At 40.7% G+C, this 19,539-nt stretch overlaps 1 protein-coding gene across 4 annotated transcripts in view; it reads right to left on the reverse strand.

Annotated features, from left to right (window-relative positions):
* TRPM3 (transient receptor potential cation channel subfamily M member 3) overlaps positions 1-19,539 on the reverse strand; it is a 522,236-nt gene that overhangs the window by 14,085 nt on the left and 488,612 nt on the right. For all 4 annotated transcript variants that reach the window (XM_018555656.1, XM_018555654.1, XM_018555657.1 and 1 more), the window contains 2 exons: positions 5,888-6,038; positions 2,077-2,276 (listed from right to left, as the gene is read on the reverse strand). In XM_018555656.1, coding sequence (XP_018411158.1) covers positions 2,077-2,276; positions 5,888-6,038 — 351 coding nt within the window. The remainder of the gene's footprint in view (positions 1-2,076; positions 2,277-5,887; positions 6,039-19,539) is intronic.

The raw sequence follows: 19,539 nt of genomic DNA on the forward strand, positions 1-19,539 counted from the left end.
GGGGGGGAGAAAAAAATCCTTTTCACTTTAAATGTCACTTTAATTAATAATAAAAATGTATCTTGTTTGTGTATCACTCTGTAGTTGTAGTTCCTCAAATCATCTCTGAAAGGGTGGCTACCTTTGTTACCCATGGTCCCTGTGTGTGTTGTAAAGTAGCCACAGGTCCAAGCTCGCTCCCGTGATAGACTTTAACTTCAATACCAATTAGTACACTTAGGGGGTTATTCACAAAGCTGCCAAAGGCAGCCGAGTGAATAACCCAGCCAAAGTGAAGTGAGCCGAATGCTGTTCGGCTATCCACTTCTGGCTTGTACAGCTGATTTCAGCCATACATCGGCTGCCTTCGGTCAGCCGAACATGCTCTGCCTCTGAATCAGCTGAGTCAAAGCTCCGGCAGCTCACTCACTGCCGTTCGCCCTATTCACATAGGGGCCAAACGTCAGTGAGTGAATCGGCTATTCTGCTCGGTAGCTCCGTAGTACCGAGCAGAAAAGAAAATAGTGAAGAAAAAAAGGTTAGGTTCACTCGAGCCGAAGCATATGCCTTTGGTTTGGCTGACCCGCTTGGCCGCCTTCAGTTGCTGTACGGGCTATAGTGAATAGCCCATACAGCAGCCCTTCGGTTCGAAGGGCTCCGGCGGCTGAAGAGAGCCAAAGGATCAGCAGAAGCTACATCTGGATCCTTCGGCTCCTTCGTGAATAACCCCGTAAATGTTGAGATAGTAGTCCATCACAGGAGCGAGCTGGGAGTGGTGGCTACTTTACAAAACACACAGGGATCATGGGAAACAAATGTAGCCACCCTCCAGAAGGAAAGAGAATGTCAGCATGAATTCAGAGATGATTTCAGCATCAACAGCTGAGTCATACACAAATAAGATACATTTTTGTTAATAGGTGGAGTACTTAAATGTATTTTTAAGATTTAACTCCTGCGTTTAGTGTCACTTTAAAGGCCTACTAGCAATGTTAAGGAGATGCGGTTGTGCCACGCCGTGGCTTGCTGTACTAAAAAAAAAAAAGTACTGCATGCGGTACCTTTTTTTGAGTGCACACCACAACAATCTGTGTGCCAGCTAGCCCCAAGTCATTTGGTGTGAATCCAGCCCTAATCTAGAAATATCGTTTGGCATAATATTGCGCTAGATAAGCTTAGTTTTGGGCTTCAAATTTAAATAACTTTCCAGTATCAATGTAAAGATAATAATTTTCCAGCTGTGCCAATGAGTCAAGGAAATCCTCTGGTATACTGAAAACTCAGCATCAAAAGATGTGCCAAGCTGCACTAGGACAACGTTAATTACTACACACTTTTTTCCATAGCAAATCTGCTCATCTGAGCTCATTTTAAATGGAAGTGTTTAAAACCCATCCTGTTTCCATGAATCACATAAGAATCCAGTCCAACCTGAAGGCTAGCTTCTCACATATGCGTTGCAGTAACGTGCTATAGAACACTTGCTTCAATGTGCGCTGCCACAAGGCACAGCACCTTGTACACCATGCATAGTGGTTCACTGTGTTACATAAAATGCTGCAAGGCCCTTTTGATCATTCATTGCTGTGTGTTGGCAGCCCATTCTTAATGAATGCACTGACTTAATAATCACACAGATCACAATAATGCGGAGAATATCACATGTGAACACATCGTAACAGATCAATATAGTGTGAAGGGGCCCATAAACAATATCAGCCTATTCAGAACCAGAGAATTTGACATGGTGTGATGTTAGAATCAGAAGGAGTCATGTGAATAGTGGCATATTGTATATACATGTATTGTCATACTCATAGTTTTCAAGTCGGATTGTTGTATACCTTTAAATCCATAATGGAGGGCTTGTCATTACAGACAGTGCCCATGGTACTGCAAGCTACTGGCCAGTTACAGGAAGGGGGAGATGGTTGTAAAACTCTAATAATTAATATTTTATGTCACAATGTTTCATTGATTTAGAGTTCTTTAGACAATTATTGTGGCTTTTTTTGCCATCATGCAGGATGAATGTGTTCATATAGAGTGCTATGTGCTTATACAGAATAAATATATTTTTTATAGTAAAAGCCTTACTTAATCCATAGTCTCTTTCTTCTTGGTCACTTTCATGTTTTCTCCAACGACAGCACAGGTGCTTACATATCATAGTGAAATGGCTAAAAATAATCAAAGGAGGAGGCAAGACAGGCCTTTCATGAAATGTCATTATCAACTGGTATCGCTGGAACTTCCAAACTTGGTTTGATATCGACTTGACTTCAAAGAATGTGTTGCTGGAAAGAGAAATATCAGAACCAGCTGAAATGATTACTTATTTACCAAGACCATACATTCAGAAACTATTGGGACATTTACAACTGTACTCAGAGATCAATTACCAACTTATTTAAAAGTGCAAAAGAGAAATACATTACCTGATAACATCCAATCAGTTTTTTTTTATGAACATTAGATGAAAAGAATGACTGTTTGCTTGCTGTGGGCTACTGCACTTAGGATTTGGGTGATTTTTTTTTTCTTTTCAAGAAGGTTGTTACAATTTTTGTCCCACTTGCTAACATGTACACGTGAATAAATAAAGTAAACCACCAACCCAAACGTTTTTCATTTTTGTTTTGGATAGAGATTGAGTTAGAACCTATGCCTGGTTTTTATTGCTGTATGAGGCATCGTTAGTGAAATTTCCGCCCACATTCTGTTTTGATTACAATGTAATTCCCGAACAGGAAGTAAGGAAAAATCTGCAATGGGAACAGAGCACTAAAAAGCTGAAAGGAGTTCTAGCCGTTCCCACTCTACTAGAAAAAAAAGTTTTTATTTGTTGTCTTTGTCTCTGTTGGAGATTTCCCCTAATTTCCTGTCTTGATGACAACATTATAATTAGGACAGGAAGTGACAGGAAATCTTCCAAACTAAGTCCTGGACAGCAATGCAAACCCAACACATGTTCCAATCCTTCACCACTTTCTCCAAAGCTAAAAAAGTTCTGTTTGAAAATACTTTGTGAAGGAAATGTTTTGAGAAAAATATGAAGTGGAGCTCCTTCTGAAAATGCTAGTTGCCTGGTTGTCATGTTGATTCTTTGGCTCAAGGGCTTTCAGAGATGGCCAGGTGACACATATCTTTTGTGCGTCAATTAAAAATCGCCAGAGCATAGTCAATACTGCAAGGATACAATTTGGTTGTCCGTGCACAAATGATGCATCTGCATACATCCATAACCTTTAATATATCAAGCCAAAAGAAAAGGAAATCAAATTATGTCCTATTTTACCATTGGGATTGAGCTCTGTGTACACTAATCATGAAGAGTTATTGCAATAAATCAATGCCAAAAAAAAAATACATTAAAATACCTTCTTAAAACTTAAAAGCAAATATGCATACCAAACAGTGGCATAACTAAAGCTATAACAGCTATGGGGCCCAAGGGTGGGAACAAGGACCCACTAGGGAGGTTGTCTGATGTCTCCATTCCAGAAGAGCCTAAGTCAGATGCACAGGATCATGCTTTGGAATTTTGCTGTTGCTAGTCACAGATCTCCTTTGCATTCCCCCTATCTGTGAGTTTTTGTATTGTTGTATGGTTTGTATTGTTTACAGAGTAATTGTGCATAAAAACACTAACAATTATTTAATATTATAATATTAAAATAATATACATATTTTTCTCATACTACTGCACCATACTACTACAGCACACTGTTAAGTACTTGCTGGCTGGGGTGGTAAAAGGGGTGGGAAGGCTTAGAAATTATACTAAAGCCCGAAGATGTTTTATTCAGATAAGGATCAGTTGAGGCTGACCAGCTAGCTGGAGAATCGAGACAATTATTTTGGGGTTTTATGGATTATAGTTGGGATCCTGGAACCGGAGATTTCTAAGAGAATTGGGAGGGATGAAATCTCCATTCCTGGGTCGGAGCGCTAGTAGTGACCAGCACCCAATGATTGAGCACAACCCTTATGAAGAGGCTGCTGGCTGATGTTCAGGGTTCCAGCTGGCAGACAGAGGAGGTCTATATCCAAGACTTGGTAGGGCTCCATCCTGGAACCAGCCTCAGTGTGTGGGATACAGCCTATGTCACAGAAGTTTTGTAAAAGTGACAACCTGGAGTCAGCTGGACTTTGACAACTGTGATTTTGCTGAGACAAGTGAAGTTGTGTTAAAATGTTGGAGAAATCCCTGTGAGGAAAAATTTGTGTGAACTTTTAATAAAAGTGGGCAGGAAGCCCTAAAAAGAAGTTTGCAAGTGGACTATGTCCTTAATGCACTACCATTTGAAGCTAATTCTCACATGCTTTATACTACTCTATAACACTTAAACAAACTTTAAAAAAACAATTGATAGTAGAAATATGTACACAAGGATAACATTCAAAGTAGAACCGTAGACAGGTTATGAACATTCCACTACTTATATATTCTTAACAAGGAGGAAAAACGCCTTAACAAGCACCCTCAATGAGCTCTGTAGTTGCAGACACCAGGGAGTAATTAATTCTCAAAGTTGAGAATTTTTTTTGCTTTCCATCCTTAAATAGTTTTGCCCCCCCCTCTCCTGCCTGCAGTTAGTAATGTAAACACAGAGCAGGCGCACAGGAACAGTCCCAGCTTGAAGGACTTCACTGCATCTCCTCTCTTTAGGGATGAATTGGCCCACAGTGTCTGCAGCAACAGAGATCAGGGAGGGCTTGTTTTGAAACATATTTACTGCTTGTTAAAAATATATACACTGTACAGATGAAACTCGAATACTTAGAATATTGTGCAAAAGTTCATTTATTTCACTAATGCAACTTAAAAGGTGAAACTAATATATGAGATAGACTCATTACATGCAAAGCAAGATAGTTCAAGCCGCGATTTGTCATAATTGTGATGATTATGGCTTGCAGCTCATGAAAACCCCAAATCCACAATCTCAGAAGATTAGAATATTGTGAAAAGGTGCAATATTCTAGGCTCAAAGTGTCCCACTCTAATCAGCTAATTAAGCCAAAACACCTGCAAAGGGTTCCTGAGCCTTTAAATGGTCTCTCAGTCTGGTTCAGTAGGAATCACAATCATGGGAAAGACTGCTGACCTGACAGTTGTGCAGAAAACCATCATTGACACCCTCCGTAAGGAGGGAATGCCTCAAAAGGTAATTGCAAAAGAAGTTGGATGTTTTCCAAAGTGCTGTATCAAAGCACATTAATAGAAAGTTATATGGAAGGGAAAAGTGTGGAAGAAAAAGGTGCACAAGCAGCACCTGGATTTGGGGTTTTCATGAGCTGTAAGCCATAATCATCACAATTATGACAAATCACGGCTTGAACTATCTTGCTTTGCATGTAATGAGTCTATCTCATATATTAGTTTCACCTTTTAAGTTGCATTTGTGAAACTTTTGCACGATATTCTAATTATTCAAGTTTCACCTGTATATAGTTGAACATCCATAGTCTTGCCACAGTTCTAATTTAAGTATTAACATTTTTGTGGTTGGGGTACCTCTGAAGGTTTGGGAACAACCATCATTATATTGAGGTGCAGAATGCTACTGATAAAGTAATTCATGCATTTATTAATGTAATGTTAATTTTGATAAGAAAATAACAGGAAAATCATACATTGGGGCTTATTTATAAATGGGAACTAATCAGATACAGATTAATCATTATTTAATGCAGATTTGAAAACAAAAGTGGTGGTATGACATTTTGCTACAGCACTAATGACTCATTATGTTCCTGCTGACCCCATTATTGAAATGTACTGTATAGTTTAAGCATAATTGTTAGAAATGTTATTCCACTCGCACATGATTATGTTTTTGCATACTCTGCCAATTTTATTGCTACTTTACATCTGGGCTCAAAAACTCAGTGACAAACTTACTTGAACACTGCTATCAGGAGGTTTACCAGAAGAATATTAGCAACTAAGAGGTAACATGCCATGATTGCTGGCACTATCCATGCTCCAGTCTTGCATGGGGGATGCTGCACTAATTTGCCATCTTCTGTTGTCTCATTGTATCCACAGGGTGCTAGAAAAAATAGAAAGGTTTAGATTAATAACAAGAAACACATTTCTGGGCTAAAAAGTTTCAACCTCATAGCAAGGCTTGCATGCTTTGTTCATGCAGAATGGTCACTTCCAAAAAACAATAGTCACTGCCATCTGTCTAATGGTATGCATAACAAAGTAATCTAAATGCCAACATCAAATAAATGAGGATTTTCCCAGTTGATAGCAATCCATTTTGCAGCAAGCAGACTTTCATGCTTACTTGGGGGGGGGCCAGGATGCTGCATGTTTATTTCTAGGAAAACCTATTTTAGATTTCTATGTTACCTTAGTGTGACCTTTTATGGATGCATTGTCATATTTATGCCTTAAAGTAGAGTTAAACTCTTACTGAAAAAGGCCAGTACATCATTGCTCTGGACTGGATTCTTGATTGTAATAACAGGGAACCTTGCCAGCACAATATTTGTTGGCAGGACCACTAGTAGTCTCCACCAGGGAACATGTGACAGGGTGAAACTGCAGAAGAATAAATGGAAGAAGGTTGTCACCCAGTAACAGAGAGTGCCTGAAGAACGATCTTCATGGCAGGAACACCATGTATTTTTAATTAAGATAACCTAAGCTGTAGATTTAAATCACATACCTTGCCAAATGGTAAAATATCTGAAACCAGTGTTTGCCAGTTGTGTACAAGAAGTTGTATTTAGCTGTATATTTAGTAGTATTTTTGGTATTATTATTGGTCATCTCCATCTGCAGTCAACAGCATTGGCTTTAACCACTTGTCATCTCTCAGAGACCCTAGTGGGGTGATTTTTCTGCACAAAGTTATTATATTAAGGGTGTTGGTGTTGATGAGCTTCTGTTCACTTCAAGTGGGGTTTGCATTCCCATACAAGTCTATGAGAATTGAAAACCGCTTGAAGCAGGTCAAATGCAGGTCAGAGTGATGTCAAATGCAGCTGGCAAAACTGATCAAAACTGATGTCAACTGATGCCATTAACACAAGTCGAAAGGGCCTTGACAAAGGCCTTGAAGTCAGCTGGTGATATAACATTGCTGCAACCCTGAAGAACTGAAATGTCAGGTTTGAGTTAATGTAGCCTTTTAAATGGAACTCCAGGTTTTATTCAGCTTTTTTAAATATGCTGCCTTGCACCTTTAAAAATATATTTTTTAAAAACCTGCTTTTGTTTATTAACTACTTTATATCTGGTACTGTCCCTCACAGATTTACAGCTTCAATGTCAAGCAATGGTCGTCTTCTGGGTTCAATGACTGCCAGTGTCTTCCAGCCGCGTTCTGTGAGCTTAAAATGCGTCATCACGTAGCCTGGAGCCACAGTGCTCCTTGACTTTGCAATGCTCATACGTTAGCCTAGGAAGATGGATCACCCACCACCAGGAAAGAAGAGAAATACTCTGAAGACTACTTAAAAAAAAAATCCAAAGGGGTCCAGGGAAAGGGAAATAAATTTCACTTTCATTCCTAAGCAGAAGTAAAACCTCAGTATTGGTGGATGAAGTATGGTATGGTTTCTCCTTACATTGCAGTCAGTGACATTTCCTAATTGTTTTTGAAGTTGTCCCACAGTCTCTGCCACCATTATCTCAGTTTGCCTTAGCAGGCTGAGCAATTTTGCGAGGCTCCCCCTATGGGAAGACACCACCAATTGTATGCTAATGTGTGCCATAAAAGACCACCTAATGCTAAAATCAATCTCTGGTTTTAGCCTTCAAATGTCTAATTATCTTCTCCACTTACACTTCTGTCCCCAAAAAGGGACTTTTTCCTTTTTATGACCTGGAAGCCAATTCACCATGTTTGACCACTCACTTTTCTTAACTTCACAACATATCACATTCTTTCCTGTATTTTCACATGAATATTACTCATATCACTTTCATTTTGGATTACTTTTGCTGGGATGGATTTATTTTTCATGCTATTGTAGAAAAGGGTGTCAGTTAAAAAATGAGAATTTTGTAACTGGCGGTCATAGTATAAAGTCATGAATGAAATATAACTGTCTCTGAAACCATCTCTTTTATTGGAGTGTTGTAATGTGACACTGTATATCTCAGGGATGAAGTTTTTGTACCTACAATCATTTATTTTTTTCTAAGAAATGCTTTCTATATGGTTGACCAATTAATAAATGTGGACATAAAATGCACAAATACATATAGATGCCCTTTGCCCTTCTCAAATGGTACACTTTTCTGTAAATGTTAACAAAAATCAAATAATAAACAATCTTGCTAACTAAGTGATTATTTAGTAACTGGTAAATTTATCGGCAATGTGTGTTGCGCATGTGTTTGTCATATTTCAGAAATATATATATTTACCAAGGGTGTTTTGCTACTCACTAGACTTTTCAGCATGTAGATTATATTATGCATTTTTTATTCTTCTTTTTTTATATATTTTTGTAGAAAGAAGCCCAGAGAAACAGGTACATACATTCACTTAACAAGTATGTTGGAAAACAGAGAAATAAGTAGTCTTATACATTTATTAAAACATGTTGGGGGGAATTTTTAAAACCTGGAGCAGACAAGATGTGGAGCAGTTGCCCATGGCAACCAATCAAGTTCTATCTTTCATTTCAAAGCTCAACTGAACAAACTGAAGAAATAAGCGGATTAGTTGCTATGGGCAACTGCTCCAGATTTTGTCCGTTTATATGAATTCCTCCCATTGCATGTGAGAAGCAGCACTGAGGCAGCATATTCTTAGCAAAACATGGCTGTTCGTGGAAACTGCCTAAAACAATAGTGGTATGTGTATCCAACATGCTTTTAATGGCAAACCTCAGGCAACAGTTTCTTAACTGGGCCTCAGCCTCTGAAACCACCATTTTAACAAACTGCCGTGGGGGAATAGGGGAGGTGATGGAAGGTAGGTAAGTAAAAGGGGAAGGGCGACCTTGGACAGGAGAGAGGAGTACAAAAATGAAAAAGAAGGTAGAGGGGAGTTGACAGTTGTAAAGGGACAAAGAGAATAGGCATGGAAAAGACATTGATAATATGGGAGGGAGAGAAAAGTAGAGAGAGTTGATCAGGGAAAAGGACAGAATGAAATGAAGGGAGCCTACAGTGGAAAAGAGGGGCAAAGCAGTTGAAAGGGGGGAAGGGATAAAGATTTCCTATGAGCGATTATATGCAAAGTGAGACATTAGACAGCTCAACTTGACATAATGGCATCGTATTCTGGAGAGGATCAGAAATGTGTCCAGTAATACCAGGTTTTCCTAAATTTTTCTTCCCTATGATAAAGTGAAGTGGATAGGCTTTTCATTTAATTCAATATCTCCCTGGGGAGAGATAGAAGATCCCAGCAATCTATGCTCTGTCTCAGTGGTGGGTCATGACGAGAATTGTCTGGGTTGTGAAAACACAATGGGGATAAGTTCCATCACAGGGTACTTGCAAATGTCAGAATATGCAAAACAGATTAAGCTCAGTAGGGCCTTTCTGAGGGGAGTTTGGAATGTATCGACCCCATGAATCATCAATGAAAGCCCATGCGAACCACTGGAAGTATCAAGGCATCAGGATAAGGTATAAGGATAAAATGATCCTGGTAAGTTAGATGCAAAAGATATAGAACTCATTTAGTTATTTTTAATAGGCATTGAGTGAAGAGAGGCATGTACAACCCGAAAGAACTGGGTAATGCATTAGGAGATCTTATTCATGTTCAGTGACAGCCACTACAGGTTCAGGAAATTCTGTCTTTTTGCCCCTGTGTCGTCTCCAGAGTGATCTGGACCTTTGTGGTACAAGCTGAGCCAGCAGTGGTGGATGACCTCTGATCCAGTTAGTGACGGGAAGGAGTTCTATCCTCAGGAATCTGTATGCCGCTTAGACTTCTGAAGAGTTTTGTATACGGAACAAAGCGTTGTTCAGGTGGATGTGAAGATAAAAGGGGTTCCCCCATTTGTATGTTCCTCCTTTATGCCTAATCTGTTTAAGTAAGGGTTTGAGGCATTTTCTCATATAGAGGGTTTGGCAATAGAGGGTTTGGCAATAGAGGGTTTGGCAATAGAGGTCGAGTAGAAAAGTTGGATTCCATCAAACTCCAGGGAACCCTAATCCCAGGCACACTGCATAAGCTGCTCTTTTACAGCGTAGAAGTGGATAAGGCATAATGTGTCTCTGGGCCCGAGTTGGTCAGGTTAAAGGGGACCCAATGTCCTTGAACCCTTTCCAGCTGTATCCGAGTAATGTCCAGTTTGTTCAAATATGTATTAAAGATTAGAGCTACCTTTAATTTCAAGTCAGCACTGATTTAGGTATCCCTCAGTTATTAAGTTGTTATGTCCACAGCAGTTTTTCAAATAATTTAACAGGAGCTGGTGCTTAGAGAATCTGTATTCCAACCTCTGAATAGCCAGGTTCTTGAGAGTCCTCAGTAGACATGTAACCCCACAAAAAATGTGTTTAGTGTATAGTTTCGATTCAAATTTTTATTTATTTTGTTTTTCTGATTTCGGATCAGAAATTCGATTTGTTCATTATTCGGAATTTGGATCCATCCAAAGTTTTGTTTTGGAAAAATCTGAATTTTCATTTTGGAACGAAGTTACATCACCTTGCCTGTAATACAAACCCAAACAGCCAAAAAAAATCTGATTGGCCAGAGAACAGTCACGTGTGCAATTTAGTCTAGTTTTGAATGAAATTTGGATGGATCTGAATTTCGTTAAATGGACATTCAGATTCGTTCGCATCTGAATGTCCGAATTTGTACGAATATCCATTTGGAACTAAACTAAATGTACATGTCTAAGGCTCAACTAGAGGTAAGGCCAGAGGGAAATGGTGATGTGTAGGCCATATAGGTTTTCCTAGCAACAAAGTTGTGGAATGGCAGAAAAATAGTTGTAAAGGTCTGGCTGAAGGTTGTGAGGTCTTTGAGAATTTAGTCTTCCCCAGCATGAGCAGGATATGGTAAAAAAAACAACAACTGTGAGAGGTCTCGGGATCTCTAGTGGTGCTATAACAAAAGTCACTTCACCCCTGCACCAGTGTTAAATCAGCTGCGCAGTAATAAACAGTGAGCAAGACTTTCTTAATTTTTGTTCATGAAATGTCACCAATGCCTGTTTCAGGCTCTATTCTAGAGTCTTTCAAAGCATGAATGGGCTGTATACACACATTACAATGTTTCGGTGTGTGCTTATTTTAATTGGAGTGCACTTTTATTATTGATAGTGATGAGTACTTTAGAGCAATGAAAATCCAGCTTATTTATTTTATATTTTATATCTTTAAAGGTAGGCAGTGCATAGATACAAAATGTTACAACAAAGTTACAAAAGAGGACATGCAAGCAAATATTTATAAAAAAAATTGAAAAAATGGGGGGTGCTATTGAGCAGCCAAGCAAGATGGCCGCACATTAACCTGGCTACACTGCCCCCGGACGTGAGCCAATCATATCTTTGGCCAGACGCTACCTTTAGTCCTCAAATTACAACCTTTCCACTCCTGGGACCGAGGGGAGGTGGTATGGGGAAAAATAACGGTGCTAACCATCCCTGCTAGCGGTGTTCAACTGCGCTAGCTCCTGCCCACTAATTGGATAAAATGCCGAGTTCTCCACCTGAGCCAGAACTGCAGCCTTTCTCACGGGAATTGGTGGTGGACAATGACAGCTTTTCTAACGATAACGCTCCGTCTCCTCTGCCATGCAACCTGCAGAGATTCCGCAGTCCTGTAACGGTTTAAACTTCTTTTAGAAAAGGAACTGCAAACAGCAACTGAGAAGCTCACCACCCAGCTCTCCTGGGACATCAAAGATTTGGGCACAAGACTACACAACATTGAACACAAAATGGACGATGTGATTTTGGTTGTGAATTTGCATGAACAGGATCTGGACTCTCTAAAATCTGACCTATCTAGAGGATTTGGAGAACAGGAATAGACGGGGAAATATTCGACTGCGCGGTTACCATCGCATGTGGAAGATCTCAATGCCACGGTCACGGCCATGTTCCAGGAACCCTTGCCGAGTTACCCTGTTGAGCAACTCGAGCTGGACCGAGTTAATCGCTATGATGTAATCCTTATACCCACATATTACAAGGTGATCATAAAAGCGGCCTGGGAGGGTCGAGATAGGTCTTTTCAGGACTTTAAATATCAGGTATTTGATGACCTGGCTCCCCAGACTTTACAAAAGCGGAAAGCTCTGAAGCCATATCTGACTGCTTTGCTACACCATCGCATCAAATATAAATGGGGCTTCCCGCTCAAGGTGTCCTTCGTATACAACAGCCAGACATACTCTTCTACGCCGGAGGAAGCTGGTCGCTTGCTGGAATCCGTACGCCTCAGGTGACCTGCTGCAACTGGCCTGGCATTCTCACCGTCACAGGCTCCTCAGGATCGTCGCCTGACTCCTCTTTGGGAAAGCAGGCCTCGCACTCATCAAGGGCTAGCTGGATCCGTGTTTGACAACAGTCGCAAGAGGACTCCATCGGCCTACATCGCCCTGTTGCCACTCATTTTTTCGTCTCCATGAGTTAACTTGACTCTTCGGAGATCCTGTCGGATTGGTGCCCTCCTGGCAGTTTGTTTGCTGTATCCTGTACAAGTGCCTACCAAGGTTTGACTTTATGTCGTTATGATTGTGCATTCAGCCTTAATGACTTTTTTTTTTTTTGGGTTTACACTCACCCTGGAGGGTTGGGTGATGGGTGTTGTTTTTGTATTCATATTTTGAGTAATCCACTTTCTACATTTATCTCCACCACTGAGTATGCTGCAGTTACTCTGAGTGGCTGGGACTAACGCATATGTTACAATGAACGCTTATAATTGTACTTTTTCCCTATGGTGCCTATTACACTTTTATACTATGAGCGAATGACATTAGGCCTGGGGCCCGACTGTTTTTTTTTCTATGGGCTGGAACCTGGTTTATGTCTCCAAAAATGCACCTTGCCTACCTTGCCCAGAATCCTAGCACCGGCCCTGACTATGGTACAATATATTGCCTTTATGCCATCTCTGTGGGATTGAGGCTTCTACATAGAGATGCAATGGTCTGGCATCCACTGCACTAAATCTTCCCATAGTGGTCGCATTGTAATATGACTGTTTCCCTTCTCAGATGGATAGGCCCTTTTTCTCTTGTGCCCTTTTGTTACTTTCCCTACTCTCCCTTGCAAACCCGTCCCCTTCCACTACTCCTCCCCCCTTTCCCCCCTCCCCCTTATACCATGAACCTGTTTTAGTTTTAGTTATAATGTCAGTTCCACGTGTGAACTGACTGTATGTTTCAGTAACGTCGTTCACATCCGGGAGTCAAGGGCTCTGCACTGTAATGCTATTGAGTGTTACACATACCTGCATTTGCAGATGTTCATAAATGTTATGTTTTTGCTGGTTCTTTCTCTTCTTTTATCTTTGCCTTTCTTCTCCTTCTTCTCCTTCTCCTTCTTCTTCTTCTTCTTCTTCTTCTTCTTCTTCTTTCTTTTGGTCTTCTTTCTACTCCTAGTGGCACTGGGTCCCCTGTTTAGTAAGACGGCTTTGCTTCACCTGTCTAATATGGGTCTCTGATAGGATATCTAGCTGGTGTATGCCGTTACTATGACGTCCTCATATAGTGTTCTTACGCATAATTTTCAGGGTCTTAAGTCTCACTGTAAACGCAGAACAGCTTTCAATTAATACACCTCATGCAACATTAATATTGTTTGTGTACAGGAGACTACATTTTCTGACCCCTCCAAAGTTTTTACATAAAGCGTATCCCCAAGTTTTTCAGGCGACATTTCGGGGAAAAAAGTGGGGTCCTGATTGCTTTTCACAGAAACACCCCCTTTATTTGTTCAAAGAAAAATAGCTGATCCGACGGGCAGATACTTATTGTTGTGGTGCACACTGTTTTATATGGAGCTCATGATTGTCACCTATTACGCTCCAAATATGAGACAAACCGTTTTTTCTCTCACCTCTTGGGGGTGGTTGGGAAGCATAAGAGGGGCACTCTGTTGGTTATGGGTGACTCTAATGTGGTTTTAAATAAAAAATTGGATAGGTATGACCCTTACTCTTGTTCTGCAACTATGTCACCTGGGGATGGTGACACTGCTCCTATGAACACCCTTTTAACTAAGTATGATCTATTTGATGTGTGGAGAGAGAAAAACCCTACAGCTCCAATCCTCATGATAGCTTCTTGCGTATAGATCACATATTTACTACTCAAAACTTCTTACCTTCTGTTGCCAAAGCTTGCATACTTTCGGTCTCCTGGACTGACTATTCTCCTGTCCTTTTTTGTTGTGCTTCTGTGTCATTATGCCCGACTAACTATATCTGGAGAATGAATGATTCTCTACTCAGTTTTGTGGACACAGCAGAACTTGTCCGCACTTATCTCACCCATCATTTCTCTGAGAATACTGATTCTGATCCCCTGTGACAGAGGCCATATGCTGGTCCCGGGCTCGCACTGGGCACAGCAGAGCCCGGGACCAGCTTGACAGCGGGAGGGGGGGAGCCGGGGAGGGCGCAATTCACGGGACCTCATACAAGCGATCCGCCAGCTCTATAGCCGGCGGATCGCTTGTATGTTAACAGGCATCGCTGCCTGTTTTCAAATAACGGGCATTTCTTGCTCATGAGCGCCCAGCGGTGCGTGCGAGGGGGCGTGGCTGAGCGGACGTCTAAAGATGCCCGCTCAGATCTAGAGAGCTCCTGGCCAGCTGTTTTTTTACAACGGCCGGCCGGGAAGTGGTTAAAACACTTGCTTTTCTAGAGTGGCTCCGTGCCTTATACCATAAACCTTCAGCCTGTGTCCGTTATCTCTACTATTCCCCCTGCCATTCCCTATTGCCAGGGGTATGCAACGGGGTGCCCCCTCTCCCCTATGTTATTTGTACTAGCAATTGAACCCCTAGTTCATCTATTACAACAAAACTCCAATATTCATGGCAACTTGGTGGTTGAGAATGAATATATATAAAATCTATTTGCAGATCTGCTTCTCACATTTGCCCAGCCCTACATCACTTTGCCTAATTTGCTCTCCATTTTTAAATCGTTTGAGCAAATTTAGAGCCTCGCCATTAATGAGAAGTCTTCGGCTTTTAACATATTTTTTCCACCGGGGGTTGTGGACTCTCTTCGCTGCAACTTCCTTTTTACCTGGCATACTTCCCACCTCGAATATTACAACTTTATTATTATAAAACTAACTATATCCCCTTTTTCAGGAATCTTAGAGAATTATTGTCCTCCTGGTCCTGACATAACTCGTCCTGGATTGGGAAAATGAATGCTATTAAGATAACTGTCCTCCCAATATTACTATACCTTTTCCGAACACTGCCTGTCGCGATTCCAGGATTTGCTTTAAGGTCTTTACAAAATCGTATTATGGCTTTTGCCTGGGGTGGCAAAAGACAGAGAATCTCTAAGTTTGCTAAGTGTACTCATAGAAGGCAGGGAGGTTTCCTAACTTTCATACTGTAAATACATCGAAGTGGCCCAGATAGCTCCACTGACGGCTCTTTTTTGAAATCCCTGCAGGCACCATTATGGGTAGAGTTGGAGAGTGCGTATTGTGCTCCGGTCTTGGTCAGGGAGCCTCCGTGGCTTCCGCTGAGCTTGCGCCCCAGGACTATTAGCCCCATAATGCGACATACCCTTAAAGTGTGGGACGGCACCAAATACTACAGCAAATTGATTTCCCCTATTTATCTTTACTTCCCATTTTGGGTAATCTGTTATTTCTACCGGGCTTAGAGTTTCCTGGGGCGTTCGCTTGGTGGACATCTCACAAACTCCTGTACCTTCATACCTTTTAACTGGGACAACGCTACGCAGCTGGTCGTCCATCATGGAGAACCTCCATGCTCCACCAGCGGAAATGTTTTCATTATTTGCAACTCAGACATTGGGTCTTATCTCATTTGGTAGACATGCCCGATGGTGGGTAGACTTTAAGCTAAAACGTTTCATTTATTGCAAAGTATTTTTCACACAAATATTGTTAAGGAAGTTAAGTTTTCTGTATTTGGTTGATGTAATTCCTATGTGATTCTTGTTCTGTTTTGTATGCCACAATGTACTTTTTATTATAAATGTTAAAATTCAATAAAAACTTTTGAAAGAAAAAAAATGACCAATGTTTTTCTCCTGCAACAAGGGCTTGGAGAAAAGGTACTGGTACACATCCCAAACAGAATTTTTTTACCCCATAGATATGAAGATGATTACATGTGAGATCTCAGCTATATACTGCCTGAGTTAAATGTGGTGTTACTACCCTCTCAGCCTGTCCATTGAGACAAAACATGCCGACTATTGAATTCTCAACTAATTTGCACAGGCAGACAAATCTTTAAACATTCATAAGTGTGCTGGGCTAAGAGCTATAAATATAAAAGAATGATTAGTAGTCTTGGCTATCATTTCTTTACGCTTACAAACAAAACACTTTTGATGTATGCTTATCAAAATCTGTACTGATGTAAAGGGACTCAAATTATTAATAACCCTTCTATATTATGAACTTTCTGACATGTTTGTATTCTATTTAAACCTTCTGTGCAACCAGAACTTTGCAGTATATTTTCTAACCGTGTACTGCAAAGTGTTAGTGTTATGGGTTATTACATTTTCAAGATTTATAGTTGAGGGTTTGAATAAGTATAGTTGTCTCAGGAAAGGCAATGCTGTTTTAAGGCCTAAGGCCAGTCCTAACGGGTTCATACCATTTCCCGGGCCAGATCTGGACCATGGTGCATTACGTTTTGCGACGTTTTTACCTCAATTTTACAGCGTTTTTTTTTTCAAACTTCAAATGGGCTTACAGTTGCTTTCCAGTGCATTTCCCGTGCGTTTGCATGCATTTCTAGGCATTTCTATGCGTTCCAGTGCATTCCAAACCAGAGAAATGATACAAGCAGTATTTTTCTGGTCTGGACCGGAACCGACTGCGCTGGTGTGAACAGAACCCAGAAATACCGTAGGGATACATTGAGATGCTTTTTTGTGCGGGAACAAACTGTTCTGGTCTGGACATGATCCGAACATGGTGTGAACAAACCCTTAGGCAGCTGATAATCCCACTAGATCTGTTAAGCTTTGGCAAATTGCCCCCTGCTGTGATGGTATCCTAATTAAGGATCTGGATAATGTGTTAAGTGGAAGCAATTTTAATCCTATAATATAGATAAATAAGATCATTTAAATAAGTAGTTATCAATAATATTAAACTGAGTGATGATAACTGTGCAGCCATATTTTGGACCAAAATAGTAGAATGACCAGTTTACTGAGATGGCTGAGTTTGCCATTCACAAGATTCAATGCACAGTTCTGCTCAGTTCCATGATGTGTCAAAAACACAGTGATTGTATGCATTAGGGTTGCTCTCACTCATAGCTATAAACATCATCATCATGTCATATCATCGCTGTCACAGACTGTACATAAGCTAACTACAAATATTCCCTACTACTAGCTTTATTAATTTTAATTTCGTAGTGCTATTTTGTCATCATCATCATCAACCTCATATTAATGACAGACAGTGCATTTGCTAGTTGTCAGGATTCACCACAAGCTGTCACTGATTTTTCTAATTTCTTGATGACACCAGGTTGCTTGTATATGTTGTAAGTTTTTTAGCGCAGTGATTTTGTCTTGAGATTGTTTGACATGTCCCATGTCACATACATAGGCTATCAGAAAGTAGACAGGGTCAGATTGTAGGCTCTATCAATAACTGAGGGTTACTTTTAGATTTTATTTCAAGTAATTTTTTTCCCCGGTTTTTGGTGATTGGCAAAGGCCAAATGTGTGCTTTTTCCAAAAGTTTTACATAGGTGTAAATAGCATGTTTCATCTGCAGTACATATTTTTTCTTCTGATTTTCAAGTCACAGTGCCACAAAGATTTCTCTGTATGGGAGACACTAAGTCTCCCATATGCACTGGCAGATACAATAAAAACATATATAACTTTCAATATTGAGGTCACAGCAAAAAAATATTTTTCATGGAGTGGATGTGCATCGTGCTTCAATGTTAAAAAAATATTTCTCTTGACTGACAGAAATATATTTCTAAAGATTATACACAAACTAGAGCAGACTAATATATTTCTTCTTTTAGCTGTTTGAGAAGGAGACACTATAGTACACAGCAACACTGCTGCACAAAGATTTTATTTTCAGCTTTCTTATCAAAGGATATTTTAAAATAGTTTCTAACAGCATGTCACATGACTAGGGTTTAAAAATAAAATTTTCATTGTAATGTGCTGGTCCAAATCAAAGACCTCTCTGCCCAAAAGTAACAGTTCGGAGTATTTATTTTTGCTGGCCATCCATGGGTGTGCACCAATAACAGTCTCCGCAGATTCCAAATCAATGCCTCTCTTGCCTGGGATACAAACCAACTTAATAAATCATGTTTTTGGATAATATTTATTTTTTTCAGGCTCTTTGCCTAGTCCATGATTTAAAATGTATGTTTTGCATGGATTTTTTCATTTTGAATTGTCAACCTCTGATACTTTTTATATTGAAAGTATATTATGTTACAGGGCTGCCACACCCCAGAAAATTATATTTTCTTTTTTTGTCATTGTGCTTTAAAGTGGCTATGGCAACGCTTCTTTAATGTGGTGTGCTGCCACACTGTGGAACAAAAACCAGTGTTTCCAATTTGCTGTGGTCCATCTGCTTGATGTAAGATTTTTTTAACCTTTGACTTCTCTGCCCAGTCCTAGACTGGGATGTTAACTGTTGTGCTTCTGTTGGCCCACCACTTGACTCAATACTCACAGCCCACAAAATGTATAAAACAATTTAGTACTCTTAAAGCTGAATCCCAGGTATACAGCTAAATACACAACAGTTGTACCTGCCAAAGGGTATGTATTTCTGTCTACCCAGTCCAGAGATTTAAGACTTTTTGTCAGACAACAAAGACTTTTCTCTATTGCAATTAAGCAACAAACCCCAGCTTGTGATCGGACAGTGATGGAGCAGCACCTGACTGATGGGGCCTTCTCTCTGCTTCAGTTAGCATGTTCCTTGCCTGCACATGTGAATGCGGGACATCTTATTAGCCCCTACTGCTGGCCCTTCTTCTCCCTGTCTGAGTGATACTGTACAGGGGACTACAAAGGGCTGCAATCAAGTAGAGCTGCAACAGTTATTCGATTAAGTCAATTAAAATCGACGATGGAAAACGTTGTCAACGTTTTCCATCGTCGATTCATCGGCTAAAATTCAAATTTCCCGCTCGCCGCTGCACGCCGCTTACGCCCGCCGCTTACGCCACTTACGCCGCTTACGCCCGCCGCTTACGCCCGCCGCTTACGCCACGCCCACGTCGTTTAAGCCGCTCGCGCCTACACCGGTATACCCGCTCATGCGACGCCGCTTACGCCACGCACACGCTGAGGACATGTGTCTGGCCCTCTCCTCCCGGTGAGCTGCCCGATTCGCCGCTGCCCGCCGACATGATCAACGCCGC

The sequence above is a fragment of the Nanorana parkeri genome, unplaced genomic scaffold (genome assembly GCF_000935625.1).
Source record: "Nanorana parkeri isolate BGI_ZX_2015 unplaced genomic scaffold, ASM93562v1 scaffold206, whole genome shotgun sequence".
Lineage (NCBI taxonomy): Eukaryota > Metazoa > Chordata > Amphibia > Anura > Dicroglossidae > Nanorana > Nanorana parkeri.